Consider the following 14,920-nt stretch of genomic DNA (forward strand, 5'->3'; position numbering starts at 1 on the left):
AAAGCATTTTTCGCACTAGTGACCTCAAACAAAGGGAATCCCTGATTCTAATCGACTGGTGCATGTGAACTAGGCTTCGATTCCTGTGTTATTGGATAAACTCGTTAGTCGTTATACACAAATTTAACACGGTGTAACAGTAAGTTCTGATGTCCAGACAATCATCAGTTGCTGACTTTTTAGGCATTTCTTTTCAAACGTTCAATGATACGTTTTTCCAAGATTCCAGGATAACCTCAGTAACAGGTTATTTGAAATAAGATTGAATACATGCAGTTATTAGGCTGTTTTCCGTGCATCGCAAAGGCGTACTCGCAAGCGAGCTTTGGGTGCTTGCATCTAATTCAAATCAACACACTAAGGCCCTGTTCATATGAGCCGGGCTGACTCGCTAGAGGCGAGATCCCGCTTCCTAAGTTGTTTCTATATGTTTTTGAAATTTGATTCACATGGAAAGCGGGCCAGCCCGCTTTGGCGAGATCTCGCTTGAGCGAGGCGAGATCTCGGCAAAACGGGCTCATATGAACGCACTAGGCGGGCTAGCCCGGTAAACCGGGCTGAAAATCGTCGATCGCTTTCTCTACAAATATACCTTCATAGCATCATTTCGCCATTTTATATGTATTTGCAAACCAAAAGAACACAATACATTTCAAAAATTAAAGAAATATATCTGCCCAAAACCGCTGTAATCAATGCAAGCAACATTTTTCGATTTGTGAAGCATCAACAAATGATGTAACGCTACCGGGCTAGCCCGCCTCATGTGAATAAGAAAATAAACCAGCCCGGCAAAGCGAGCTAGCCCGGCAAAGCGAGCTAGCCCGGCAAAGCGGGCCAGCCCGGCTCATATGAACAGGGCCTAAGAGTTATCTCTTTGGGTAAAAACCTTCGCGGCAAGATAAAGAGGCGTTAATTCATATCTATGACTGGCATGAGTAGAAAAGATTCTTAGTTCACCGTAAGCATTGGCTTCCTGTAAGACAAGTGCAGCTTATAGCATGCACCTGTGCATCCTTAATATATGCCGACGTAACGATTTTATAGGCAGATTCTTTCCCCACCAGCAGCCAACATATAACCGCGAGATTATAAGGAGTAATTCATTTTAGCTTGAAAGCACACCAAGCGCCGAACTGCTGGGCCATCTTGCTGTCCATTCAGGAGTCGTAGAAAATCATATCATATAGTAACGGTATATAGTAATTATGGATTTTTTATACTAATGTTATAAATAATTATATATTAATTGACAAATATCTAACCATTCCTGGCACCTTCTAGAGGGTCGAATTTCGATTGGAATTATGCACACTTCAACAATTATACAAACACATTGGCACCTTCGTGCTATACCTTGTGCCATCCAAAGATTTAAACCAGAACTTAATCATGAAATTAATGATTCATTATATCTAAGTAGTTCATCAGTTATATCTAACTATCATTTTATCGCTTATCATTTTTCTAATCCTCTCTATAGATGCATGCTGCATGCTTACGATGTATAACCTATAGCTATTTTATCATGACGAGGACCAAAAAATTATGGAGCATGCATGGATGGAAATAAAATTAAAACTGTTAGCATTTATTGTTGTGCATGTAAACCTTATATTATTTCAGTATTGTGGAATATATGTCCAGTTAGTATACAGCTAGCTTTATTAGACAGAGGGGGTATGGTTCAAAGAGGGCCTTGATATGTTCAAACTGATCAAAAGTAGTAATATGTACTGAGGCTTGGATTTTAAATTTTGTGTTGTTTGAGGGTTCTGAAATTCTGGTGTAAGAAACGATCCGTTATACCATAGGTTATACCATGCCAACTTACAATTATTACAACCTGGACGGAAGAATTTGTAGACTCCAGAGCTTGAATGTATTGTAGGAGTTTTACCTTTGCATGACATGAAAACATTGCTATAAAATTCTCCAGTTAATAATAAATTGGCATCTTAGGGACTGTTTACATGAGCCCTAAAAGAAGAAGTGGCCCCACGAGTAGGGCTGTTTTTCACCTGTCGCTTGCATGAGAAATATCCCCCCCCCCCTTCTTGCTAGGGCTGCATGGCTCGCTCTCGAAAACATCATTGAACGGCTTCATGCATGTGAGTCACTCATTCAGTATCTCTCCGAAATCATATTTAGTCAAACGAATTGTCGAATACCGACCAACAGGCGTTTGGATGTACATGCAGTATATGCGGATATATGCTTACAGTGTATTTGTAAAGCTGAATTTAATTTGAATAACTGTTTGATACAGAGACGACTGTTTTCACTTTGCCCTATCATGAGGGCCAGCCGCCTTCCTGAAAAGCGCTGGATGAATGATAAAATATTGGGAGCATGCATGAAGTAATTTATGAATATATACTGCGTGTGAATCTCGGTGTCCTAATTTATCGTTCTTTTCTTTGAAATGCGTTATTAAATGTGTGGTAAAAGCTTTACGATCTAATTTTAGGTAAAACTGATTACTTGCTGCTTTTGAATTAAAATAAAGGCCAATCATGCAAGCAGGTGCGTATATTTGTCAGCTTTCTATATTTGAACGCCTTTCTGTTATATCATGGATACGTATGCAGTGCACTATGTTGCAACTTTAAGCCTCGTATAGAAATGCGTGTAAAAATCTTCATTCACATCTTCAGTTTGAATAATTTGATGTGTTTGATTTAATATTATAAATGTAATATCTCGATGTCTGAGCAGTGAGCACTTCATTATACAGGAAACGTCACCAACTTTTAGCTTTGTCGTTGGTAATCATGATTCATTTTTTATTCCTATAGGTCTGTGTCTTCTTGCTGCACTAACCACAGTTTATTTTCTGTCGAGTTCTGTGGGCGCGTATCACGGTTAGCTTTTTCTGCAGTACATATTTTTGAATAAGATTTGTACTTAGTTCATTTATTTGAGAGCCTTTATAATTAGCTATTTATTATGCAAAGACCAACCGACTAAGAACTCAACCATGCAACCAGTCTCTTCTAACAACTTCGCATCAAACGTGGGACACTAAGAACACCGCTGAAATTGTTGCTTACGAGTTGAATTACGAATTGTTGCTTAATTGCCTATAATAAAAATAGACTGACTTTTCGACGTCACCATTCAGTTATCATATCGACCTCTACACTGACTCTCTTAGCTAAGATCGAAATGACGAGAAGTGTCCTTGTTTATGTGGTTAGGCAGTTGTTAAACCACATTAATTTATAGTTACAAACTGTATTAGCCTGCATCATTTTATAAAATCGATGAATTGAAATTTTAGTCCCCAGATGTCTTCAAAGGAAAGAAGTTGGGCCGTGCAGAGCGAATATACCACGTTATTTCTATAACCGTGTCTCTAAAATGTGCGAATTATTTTACTATGGAGGTTGCCATGGCAACAGCAACAATTTTGCGACTCTGGACAAATGTGAGCGAAGTTGTGGTAAGCGTCGATTTATTGATGAATTAGACCGGATTACAACGTTGTTGGACGTGCTAGTTAGTGATATAGACTAAGATACTGCATGATATATAATATCAACACGCCAAACCAAAACAAGAAGAATATTGGTAATAAATTTAGCTGCACGTCATACCATTTATCAAAACCACTCACCCATATTATCTGTAGTATATATAGCCAGTGTTTGAAACTCGTCAACGCTTGCACAGGCATACATTGATGACTTCTTTAATAAAACCTGGTTTCCATTTCGTCGTAATTGTCGTGAACGAGTCATTTTCACCGACGAGAAATAGTCGGAATCTAAATTTGTCCACTTCTGTATTCAAATCTGCCATTGTTGACTGCATACATATCTAGAAATATTCATCACATCAGCCACCTTGACATGTTCACGACACTCACGACTGAATGGAAACGAGGCATTATGTCTTAAATTAGTAGTTGATCTGATTGGTCAGAGTTCTGCTTCTGCACACAGCAAAACAAAAGCCTGCTTTTTGGTACCAGCGCGAAGGCAACTCCACACACACACACACACACACATCCCTGCTATAAGTTCAGAAGAATCATCAGTGCATTAATAATGATTAAAAATCGAATCGATTTATTGAAAATTTAGTTCCAAGATGTTTTCAAACGAAGTATTTTGGGCAGTACAATAAAGAAAGTATTGCACAACAACGGTTTTACTACAATCGATTCTCTAAACAGTGCGAACCTTTCCACTATGGTGGACGGCGAGGCAACGACAACAATTTTAGGACTTCAAGCGAGTGTCAGCGAAGATGTGGTAAGCGGTGACTTGTTAATAAATAAGACGCAATTATACCATCGTTGGACTGGTTAGTTAGTCATGACGAATATATACACCGCATTAATTGGCTTTACAAACCAAAAGCAATACTTATGAATATGTTTTGCCTACCGAAAATCGTCCACTATACCAGTGGCGGATTCAGGGCCGGTAAGTCAGAGTAAATTACACAGCCTAATTTCCAATTCAAAAAACCTTAACAACAACGCCATTGGTTATCCATTTCAAAAGGTTATTTGTACATCAAATTCACCAACATGTTTGCAAGTTACAGTTGTAAATTAATCTGACTTAAGCCGGATCCATCACTGGCACCACTGGAATATACAAACTGTTTCATCCGTATCAGAAGCATCAGGTGGCAATTGTGTCCTTTTCTTTCAAAATTCACACAATTTTCATAATTTTTTTCGGGCAAGACATTCCTTGCTCCCATTGGCTCCCAATGATAAACCATCAATGTATTGATGACCGACAACAATGGTCAATACTATTTCCTTTCTTCTAGATATTTGCTCTCTTAAACGAGACCCTGGTTACTGCAAGGGTCACTTCCCAAGATATTACTATGATTCTGTGTCAAAGTCTTGCAAAATGTTCATATATGGCGGTTGTGGAGGAAACATGAACAACTTCAAGATTCGTCAGACTTGTGAAGCCAGATGTCAACCAAAAACGGGTATAAATTTTACCAAATGTAGCCACATGTTACTTTTCGAGCTTTCAGTTTACATGGGTCTTCATCAGTGCAAATAACTTTTAAGAAATCATTCATGTCACCAGTTGCCACGAATGTCAGGACCATTCTTGTCCCTATAGAAAACAGTTGCATAATGCATAGTTTAATTGCCACCTTGTAAACAGTTTATACTGTATGAACCATCACTGTCATATTTTTATCATTTCGCTCATTTTCATATCCCTTACAATTTGTTAAATATTTAACAATATAAAAAATAATTAGATTTTTCTGTGTATGATTTTACATAAATATGATATCCCAAGATTCCATTTTAATCTCCCATCTTAGAAACCAAGCATAAGTCATGTGCCATTCGTTGTCCCAGAAAACGACTGCCTCCAGTGTGTGGATCAGATGGCAAAACATATCCCAATTACTGCATATTGAAAGAAACCGCTTGTAGACTCGGACAAAATATCACGTTTGTTCACACAGGACCTTGCAGTGAGGAGCTAAATTTATTATATTTTGACAGAATATCCAATGTCACTTTGACATGTTGTAAGCCATTCTTGACTGCATGACTGTCATAAAATATGATATCCAAAGATTCATTTAATCGCTTAATCTCCCATCTTAGGAACTGAGCCGAAGACGTGTGCCTTTCCTTGTCCTAGAAAACGACTCCCTCCAGTATGTGGATCAGATGGCAAAACATATCCCAATTACTGCATATTGCGAGAAAAGGCTTGTAAACTCGGACAAGATATCACGTTTATTCACAAAGGACCTTGCAGTGAGGAGCTAAATTGATTATTTTGACTGAATGTTTTACATGTTGCAAAACATGTTGGACTGCATGATATGACAGCCTGACCGTGTCAAAAAATAATATTTGAAGCTTCCTTTAACCGCTTAATCTTCCATCTTAGAAACGAAGTCGAAGACCTGTGCCATTCGTTGTTCCAGAAAACGACTCCCTCCAGTATGCGGATCAGATGGCAAAACATATCGCAATTACTGCATGCTGAAAGAAACCGCTTGTAGACTGGGACAAAATATCACGTTCGTTCACAGAGGACCTTGCGGTGAGGAGCTAAATTTATTATATTTTGACAGAATTTTCAATGTCACTTTGACATGTTGCAAGCCATTCTTGACTGCATGACTGTCATACAATATGATATCCAAACATTCGTTTAACCGCTTAACCTCCCATCTTAGGAACTAAGCCAAAGACGTGTGCCGTTCGTTGTCCCAGAAAACGACTCCCTCCAGTATGTGGATCAGATGGAAAAACATATCGCAATTACTGCATATTGAAAGAAACTGCTTGTAAACTCGGACAAGATATCACGTTTGTTCACAGAGGACCTTGCAGTGAGGAGCTAAATTTATTATTTTGACTGAATGTTTTACATGTTGCAAAACATGTTGGACTGTATGATATATATGACAGCCTGACTGTCAAAAAACAATATTCGATGCTTCCTTTAACCGCTCAATCTCTCATCTTAGAAACCAAGCCGAAGACGTGTGCCGTTCCTTGTCCCAGAAAACGACTCCCTCCAGTATGTGGATCAGATGGGAATACATATCCTAATTATTGCATAATGAAAGAGACTGCTTGTCAGTTTGGACAACGTATCAGAGCTCATGGCTTAGGACATTGCAGTAAGTATAATTTATCATTTTCCCTGCTAGACTCTGCCCTAGTATATTCTAAATTGAAAGAGACTGCCTGTGACTTGGAAACGCTTTTACGATTGCCAAGGACGTGGGAGGAAGAGGGGTGAAATTGGCCAACTTTCATTATGAAAAATAATCAACTTCTCCGACTGCGTACAAGAACTGCGTTTTTACTTTTTAGTGACAGCTTTTATACGGGGTTTTCTGTGACCAGTTCTATGCTCGATCTTTATTTTTTGGATATAGCCCGATCAGTTTAAATAATTATGCTCCTAAAACTTAATGATATCTAAATTCATGACCGTAGCAAGACGACTTAATCGAGGGGGGTATATCCATATATTCATGTTTATCTACCGCAGGAACAATCGCGTACAAAAGAGACCACCCACCCCCCCCAATTAAGCTTCTAGGTACGGCCCTGTCCTGACATTGGTGCAATGAAATAAACTATTAAGGCCTGTATCCTAAAAGTATACTTGAACACTGCACCTCATGGAGTGGGAGATCTCAATCTTCTCATAACTTTTCCATGGCGGTATTTCGGGTGTCAGGTCGTTTCGTACTCTTGTCATTTCGTACCCATATCCCTGGTCGTTTCGTACTCTAATTGATGGTCGTTTCGTACCCCGATTTTAGTCGTTTTGTACTCAAACGCTATATGACTGCTTTTATTGCAATCAGTTCAGTTTTTATTAAAAGCGTTGATAATAACCACTTTCTTTGTTGACTTGAAACTCTGTATTGCAACATTTAAGTTCTTCATTCGGCAGTTCAAATTTATCGTTTTGAAAATGGTCCGAAAGTTTACACGCACACTTAAGCGCAAATGGCCATGTGGTACTTGCAGTCTGCAATGCAATGACAATTCGATCTTTTGCGAAGGATGCCGAATGCATGTGGTACCATTCTTGTTGTGAGAACCTGTCTCCGAGAGATTTAAAAATTTTACAAATTCCACTCGAATAAGAGCCTGATCTTCAGTTCTTTAACTTGCATCTTTCCATCCATTAAGAATAAACTTTCTCATTGATCAGTAAAAACAAAATCATAGTTTACATGCCAACATGGCACCATCAACTGAGAGTGAGCTTTTTGATATTTTTTATTATACAGGCGTATATGAGCGTCTTGATCCGTCGAAATATCCATCCGTCCGTCATATAGTTCACATTATTTTACCAATTTTGACTTTGACTAGCCTTATATATATTGATTACTTTACAGTAAGGAAAGTTGCAAAATTACCTAACACATTGCTTTCATCATGAGTACTTACAACATATCATACCTTGACAGCTAAATTTTAAATTTATTTACTTGGAATATAGATAATTTGCATCAAACATTGCTTTCTTCATATGTACTAACTACGGGTCGTACATTGGCAGCGAAAAAAATCCTTGGAAAACTTCCTATCACAAAGTTTGCTGAATTGTAAATCGTTTTACTGTAGAACCAAAGTGCCAAACTAAATGCACAATGGAATACAATCCTCAATGTGGTACAGATGGTAAAACATATGGTAACCCGTGTCAACTGAAAGCCACTTTGTGTGAGAGTGATGGAAAAGTGAGACTGGCTCATCATGGAGAGTGCAGTATGTACATTACACAGAATTTTAGTTTGTTTTATATATTCTGTTATTCTAATCGGACAAAAATTACGATGTCATATAACATGATAGCCGTATACTAGATTTTAAACGCTTAATCTTCTATCTTAGAACCAAAGACGAAGCCAACGTGTCTCGTTGCTTGTCCCGCAATATTACTTCCTTCAGTATGTGGATCAGATGGCAATACATATCCCAATTACTGCGTATTGGAAGAGACTGCTTGTCAATTCAAACAGAACATCACGGTTGTAGACAAAGGACCTTGCAGTAAGTCGAATTTAATCAAAAAAAATTTTACTATCGTTTTTACGGCTACAAAGGATTTGGTGAACTTAATTCATTTTTTTCAGTATGTAATTATCACATAAGTGGCAAGTATAGCACAAAGAAATACGAATTAGGATATTTTGCATCAATTAAACATTGCTTTCTTTATATGTACTAACTACGGCTCGTACATTGGCAGCAAAAAAATCCCTGGAGAACTTCCTATCGCAAAGTTTGTTGAATTTTAAATATCTTTACTGTAGAACCAAAGTGCCAAACTGCATGCACACTGGAATACAATCCTCAATGTGGTACAGATGGTAAAACATATGGTAACCCGTGTCAGCTGAAACTCGCTTTGTGTGAGAGTGATGGAAAAGTGAGACTGGATCATCATGGAGAGTGCAGTATGTACATTACTCCTCAAATTCTAGTTTCTCCTATATATTCAGTTACTCTTCAACTTTAATTTCTCCAATCGGTATTAAAATAGACATTTAGATTGTATGATGTCATATACCGTGATATCGCAAGATTCCTTTACTTAAATGTTAATCTCTCATCTTAGAATCTAAAGGCTCCAAGGGTTACACGTACGGTGCAATTTCTCTTGCAACTTGCAGTGCGATTCTACTTCCTCGAAATTTATTTAAGAAATAGAAAACATTTTCCGTGTTTCCATACGCGTGGGAGTTTGGGAGAACGAGAATTAATGTTTCCACAAGTGTTTTTATAACTGTATAGAAACACAGGAAAAAATGTTTTCTACTTCTTTTATAATATATCTCAATAAAACGATTTTGAACCAATATTATAATTCGATTCAATTACAAATTCTCATTACATCGCTTCGCCTGTCAAGTTCTCCGGGAAAATTCCCGTGTTTCCATACAGTTATAGAAACACGCTTCTCGACCAATCAGCACGCGCGTACTATATATAAATGTTATATTATACACTAAAATATAATATCCCAAAATTCGTTTAATAGGCCTTTCCTATAATGACGTCAAACGTGGAAAGTCTGATGTTACACGAAATTTAATTGGCTCCACAAAATTATCGAGCGAATCAAACTTCGTGTAACATCAAACTTTCGGTGTTTGACTTCATTATGAAAAAGGTCTATTGCATGCCTATTAATCTCTCATCTTAGAAACTAAGAAGAAGACGTGTGCCGTGGTTTCTCCCAATATACTGCTTCCTCCAGTGTGTGGATCAGATGGCAATACATATCCCAATTACTGTATAATGGAAGAGACTGCTTGTTATTTCAAACAGAACATCACGGCTGTAGGCAATAGACCTTGCAGTAAGTCAAATTCGGCTCCAATGAATTTTAATATAAACTTAATACACTGTTGTCAGTGGATAATTATTACATAAATAAGTGGCAAATAATGCCAGACATACCAGAATTCGCACTCTGCAACATTGTTTTCTTCACCAATAGTAACTACAGATCGTACCTTGACAGGCAAAAAAATATCATAAAATAATTCTGTTAAAAAGTAAGCTGAATTATAAATCAATTTACTGTAGAACCAAAGTGTCGATTAGCATGCACACTGGAATACAATCCTCAATGTGGTACAGATAGTAGAACATATGGTAACCCGTGTCAATTGAAATTTGCATTGTGTGAGAGTGATGGGGGAGTTAAACTGGCACATCATGGGAAGTGTGGTATGTACATTACTCTTTAACTTTAACTTCTCCAATCGGCACTAAAAGAACATATTGCAAGATACTCTGGATTGTATGATGTCATGTTATATGATATACCAAGATTTGTTTAATCCCTTCGTATCCCAACTTAGAAATTAAGCCAAAGAAGTGTCTCGTTGGTTGTCCCAGAATAATACTCCCTCCAGTTTGTGGATCAGATGGCAACACATATCCCAATTACTGCATATTGGAAGAGACTGCTTGTCAATTCAAACAGAACATCACGGTTGTAGGCAAAGAACCTTGCGGTAAGTCAAATTTATCACCAATAAAGTTTTTTTACTATAATTTAACGGCTACAAATGATTTGGTAAACTTAATTCACTTTTTTCGTATGTAATTATCACATAAGTGGCATGTATGGCAAAGAAATAGGAATTAAGATAATTTGCATCAAACATTGCTTTCTTCATATGTACCAACTACGGCTCGTACATTGGCTGCAAAAAAAATCCTTGAGAACTTCCTATCTTCGCAAAGTTTGTTGAATTGTAAATCTTTTTACTGTAGAACCAAAGTGCCAAACTAAATGCACACTGGAATACAATCCTCAATGTGGTACAGATGGTAAAACATATGGTAACCCGTGTCTACTGAAAGTCGCCTTGTGTGAGAGTGATGGAGAAGTGAGACTGGATCATCATGGAGAGTGCAGTATGTACATTACAACTCAAATTCTAGTTTCTCCTATATATTCAGTTATTCCAAACGGTATTCCAAACAATCCTCTGCATGGACTGTATGATGTCATGTAATATGATATCCCAAGATTCATTTTTATGATCGCTTAATCTCCCACCTTAGAAACTAAACCAAAGAAGTGTCTCGTTGCTTGTCCCAAAATAATGCTTCCTTCAGTATGTGGATCAGATGGCAATACATATCCCAATTACTGCATATTGGAAGAGACTGCTTGTCAATTCAAACAGAACATCACGGTTGTAGGCAAAGAACCTTGCGGTAAGTCAAATTTATCACCAATAAAGTTTTTTTACTATAGTTTAACGGCTACAAATGATTTGGTAAACTTAATTCACTTTTTTCGTATGTAATTATCACATAAGTGGCAAGTATAGCAAAGAAATAGGAATTAAGATAATTTTCATGAAACACTTATTGCTTTCTTTATGTGTACTAACTACGGGTCGAATTGTAAATCTCTTTACTGTAGAACCAAGGTGCCAAATTGCATGCACAAAAGAATACAATCCTCAATGTGGTACAGATGGTAAAACATATGGTAACCCGTGTCAACTGAAAGCCACCTTGTGTGAGAGTGATGGAAAAGTGAGACTGGATCATCATGGAGAGTGCAGTATGTACATTACAACTCAAATGCTAGATTCTCCTATATATTCAGTTATTCCATACGGTATTCCAAACAATCCTCTGCATGGACTGTATGATGTCATGTAATATGATATCCCAAGATTCATTTTTATGATCGCTTAATCTCCCACCTTAGAAACTAAACCAAAGAAGTGTCTCGTTGCTTGTCCCAAAATAATGCTTCCTTCAGTATGTGGATCAGATGGCAATACATATCCCAATTACTGCATATTGGAAGAGACTGCTTGTCAATTCAAACAGAACATCACGGTTGTAGGCAAAGAACCTTGCGGTAAGTCAAATTTATCACCAATAAAGTTTTTTTACTATAGTTTAACGGCTACAAATGATTTGGTAAACTTAATTCACTTTTTTCGTATGTAATTATCACATAAGTGGCAAGTATAGCAAAGAAATAGGAATTAAGATAATTTTCATGAAACACTTATTGCTTTCTTTATGTGTACTAACTACGGGTCGAATTGTAAATCTCTTTACTGTAGAACCAAGGTGCCAAATTGCATGCACAAAAGAATACAATCCTCAATGTGGTACAGATGGTAAAACATATGGTAACCCGTGTCAACTGAAAGCCACCTTGTGTGAGAGTGATGGAAAAGTGAGACTGGATCATCATGGAGAGTGCAGTATGTACATTACAACTCAAATGCTAGATTCTCCTATATATTCAGTTATTCCATACGGTATTCCAAACAATCCTCTGCATGGACTGTATGATGTCATGTAATATGATATCCCAAGATTCATTTTTATGATCGCTTAATCTCCCACCTTAGAAACTAAACCAAAGAAGTGTCTCGTTGCTTGTCCCAGAATAATGCTTCCTCCAGTATGTGGATCAGATGGCAATACGTATCCCAATTACTGCATATTGGAAGAGACTGCTTGTCAATTCAAACAGAACATCACGGTTGTAGGCAAAGAACCTTGCGGTAAGTCAAATTTATCACCAATAAAGTTTTTTTATTATAGTTTTTACGGCTACAAAGGATTTGGTAAACTTAATTCAATTTTTTCAGTATGCACTTACCAACTAAGTGGCAAGTATAGCAAAGAAATACGAATTAAGATATTTTGCATCAAACATAGCTTTCTTTATTTGTACTAACTACGGCTCGTACATTGGCAGCAAAAAAATCCCTGGAGAACTTCCTATCGCAAAGTTAGCTGAATTGTAAATATCTTTACTGTAGAACCAAAGTGTCGTAATTACTGCACACTGGAATACAATCCTCAATGTGGTACAGATGGTAAAACATATGGTAACCCGTGTCAACTGAAAGTCGCCTGGTGTGAGAGTGATGGAGAAGTGAGACTGGATCATCATGGAGAGTGCAGTATGTACATTACTCCTCAAATTTTAGTCTCTCCTATATATTCAATTATTTCAAACGGTATTCCAAACAATCCTCTGCATGGACAGTATGATGTCATGTAATATGATATCCCAAGATTCATTTTTATGATCGCTTAATCTCCCACCTTAGAAACTAAACCAAAGAAGTGTCTCGTTGCTTGTCCCAGAATAATACTTCCTCCAGTATGTGGATCAGATGGCAATACATATCCCAATTACTGCATATTGGAAGAGACTGCTTGTCAATTCAAACAGAACATCACGGTTGTAGGCAAAGAACCTTGCAGTAAGTCGAATTCATAATAACTAAAGTTTTTTGTTTATAGTTTTTACGGCTGCATGGAATTTGAGTAAAAGTATTGGTTATTGTAATAATTGTGCTTCGATGAAGAAGTTTTTTTTACTGATCATGATGATCTTATGTAGTTTAAGTCTTTTCTGTTCCTATAAAATGAAAAATTTAGTATAAAAAATTTGTGAAACATGCATGGTAGCCTATTTACAACTACCTTCATATGTATAATGGAATTGAGCCAGCCGTATCTTCTAATCCACCTCTTTCGCCGTATGAATTTGACGAAAAATTTGCCGTTAAATATACTGCTGTGAAAAACCAAGAGAATTTAACGTCGGATGGAAATGAGTAGTCTTTCCCCGTCTCCCGCAATGGCTTTCTGCACGCAGATATTTGTTGCGTCATTATTCATGTGGTCAGATGAATATAATGTTCAATTCTCAATCCATTGTAGAACCAAAGTGTTCAGCGATTTGCACCGAGGAATACAATCCTCAATGTGGTACAGATGGCAGGACATACTCAAACCCGTGTACCTTTAAACAAGCTCAATGTGAAAGTGACGGGAAGATTCGATTGGCCCATCATGGAGAATGCAAAGTGTAAGTCACTCTCCTAATTTGGATATCAATGAAAATATCGGTCTCTGATTGGTCGAGCAACCTTTGACATTACGCGATAATCAAGTATTAGCGGAATTTTCAAAATTGGGGCGAGCTGAGTTGTTTTTTTATTAGTGAGGAACAGAAGAAGAAATCGGTAATTTTTGCAAAAAAGAGATTGCTCTATATCTAAAACAACATAAACAAAAAATGGCTTGAAATTATTCGGTGGTAAAAAAGCTACGTCCTACAACGGGTGGCCAATTTTATTTCGCATAAAATATTGTGTTATTCAAATCATGGCAAATTATCGAGAAGTTTGTTCAATCTATTCGAGCAAACGTCGGTGTAAATTCGGCTTATTGTAAACGCCCAACAAATTTCAAATACAAGTTATCTTAGCATTGTAACCCAGTCAATACCTGCCAATACCATCTATGCAGCCATGCACTTTCGCTTTCAGTTTCGGTGCAATAAAATATTGATCACCTTTACCTTATTCACTATTTCATATAGGCCTGTGGAGGTTTAAAGAACGAAGGGATGCTGATGAGTTTTTATTAGTGTCTAGTTTCGTACAGTGTGCCTTACTTTAATTATCATTGTTCAAAGATTTTTCATGATGCTTTATGAATGCCTTTTATTGTGTTAGCTGTTCAATTGTAGCCTGTATTAAAAACTGTATTATGTCTTATTTTTTCCAAATACATGTTCTAGTCTTTAGCATTGGCCAGTTCATCGTTTTGGTTTTTCGAAGGGTATTTAAACAATTACAAACTGATATAACCAGGGAGCAGCGTGGCAGCGTCTTCAAACAACTTAGCATCAAATGTTATATACTGACCAGCAGCGTAATCAGCCTGACGATTTGTCCAACTATGTTAATATTTTGGTGTTCATTGACTGTGAAAAAAATTAATTTCTAAGGAAATGAATAATTGTAATAACTCGAAATTTACGTAGCGAGACAAAATCGTCAGGCTGGCTTCGCCACTGCGTATAACAACTGCATAAAAATAGACAAAACACATCTCGACGTTTCGACCTGA

At 37.2% G+C, this 14,920-nt stretch overlaps 1 protein-coding gene across 6 annotated transcripts; it reads left to right on the top strand.

Moving 5' to 3' along the window:
- Positions 1-1,101: 1,101 nt before the first annotated feature.
- On the top strand, positions 1,102-14,595 carry LOC114537199 (agrin-like). Of its 6 annotated transcripts, XM_028558329.1 has the most exons (27): positions 1,103-1,195; positions 2,471-2,526; positions 2,799-2,864; positions 3,284-3,445; positions 4,089-4,259; positions 4,792-4,962; positions 5,314-5,469; positions 5,606-5,761; positions 5,898-6,053; positions 6,190-6,345; positions 6,484-6,639; positions 8,111-8,254; positions 8,381-8,539; positions 8,803-8,946; positions 9,696-9,851; positions 10,082-10,225; positions 10,360-10,515; positions 10,778-10,921; positions 11,072-11,227; positions 11,439-11,582; positions 11,733-11,888; positions 12,100-12,243; positions 12,394-12,549; positions 12,811-12,954; positions 13,105-13,260; positions 13,724-13,871; positions 14,388-14,595. In XM_028558329.1, exons 2-27 carry the CDS (start codon positions 2,517-2,519, stop codon positions 14,401-14,403), a joined length of 3,627 nt encoding a protein of 1,208 aa, XP_028414130.1. In that variant the 5' UTR covers positions 1,103-1,195; positions 2,471-2,516; the 3' UTR covers positions 14,404-14,595. The 6 variants fall into 6 exon arrangements, with proteins under 6 accessions (XP_028414135.1, XP_028414130.1, XP_028414131.1 ...); XM_028558330.1 differs by lacking the exons at positions 10,778-10,921; positions 11,072-11,227; XM_028558331.1 differs by lacking the exons at positions 8,381-8,539; positions 8,803-8,946 and having other exon boundaries at positions 1,104-1,195.
- The last annotated feature ends 325 nt before the right edge of the window (positions 14,596-14,920 follow it).

The sequence above is a fragment of the Dendronephthya gigantea genome, unplaced genomic scaffold (genome assembly GCF_004324835.1).
Source record: "Dendronephthya gigantea isolate DGI-Jeju-01 unplaced genomic scaffold, DenGig_1.0 000153F, whole genome shotgun sequence".
Classification (NCBI taxonomy): Eukaryota; Metazoa; Cnidaria; class Anthozoa; order Malacalcyonacea; family Nephtheidae; genus Dendronephthya; species Dendronephthya gigantea.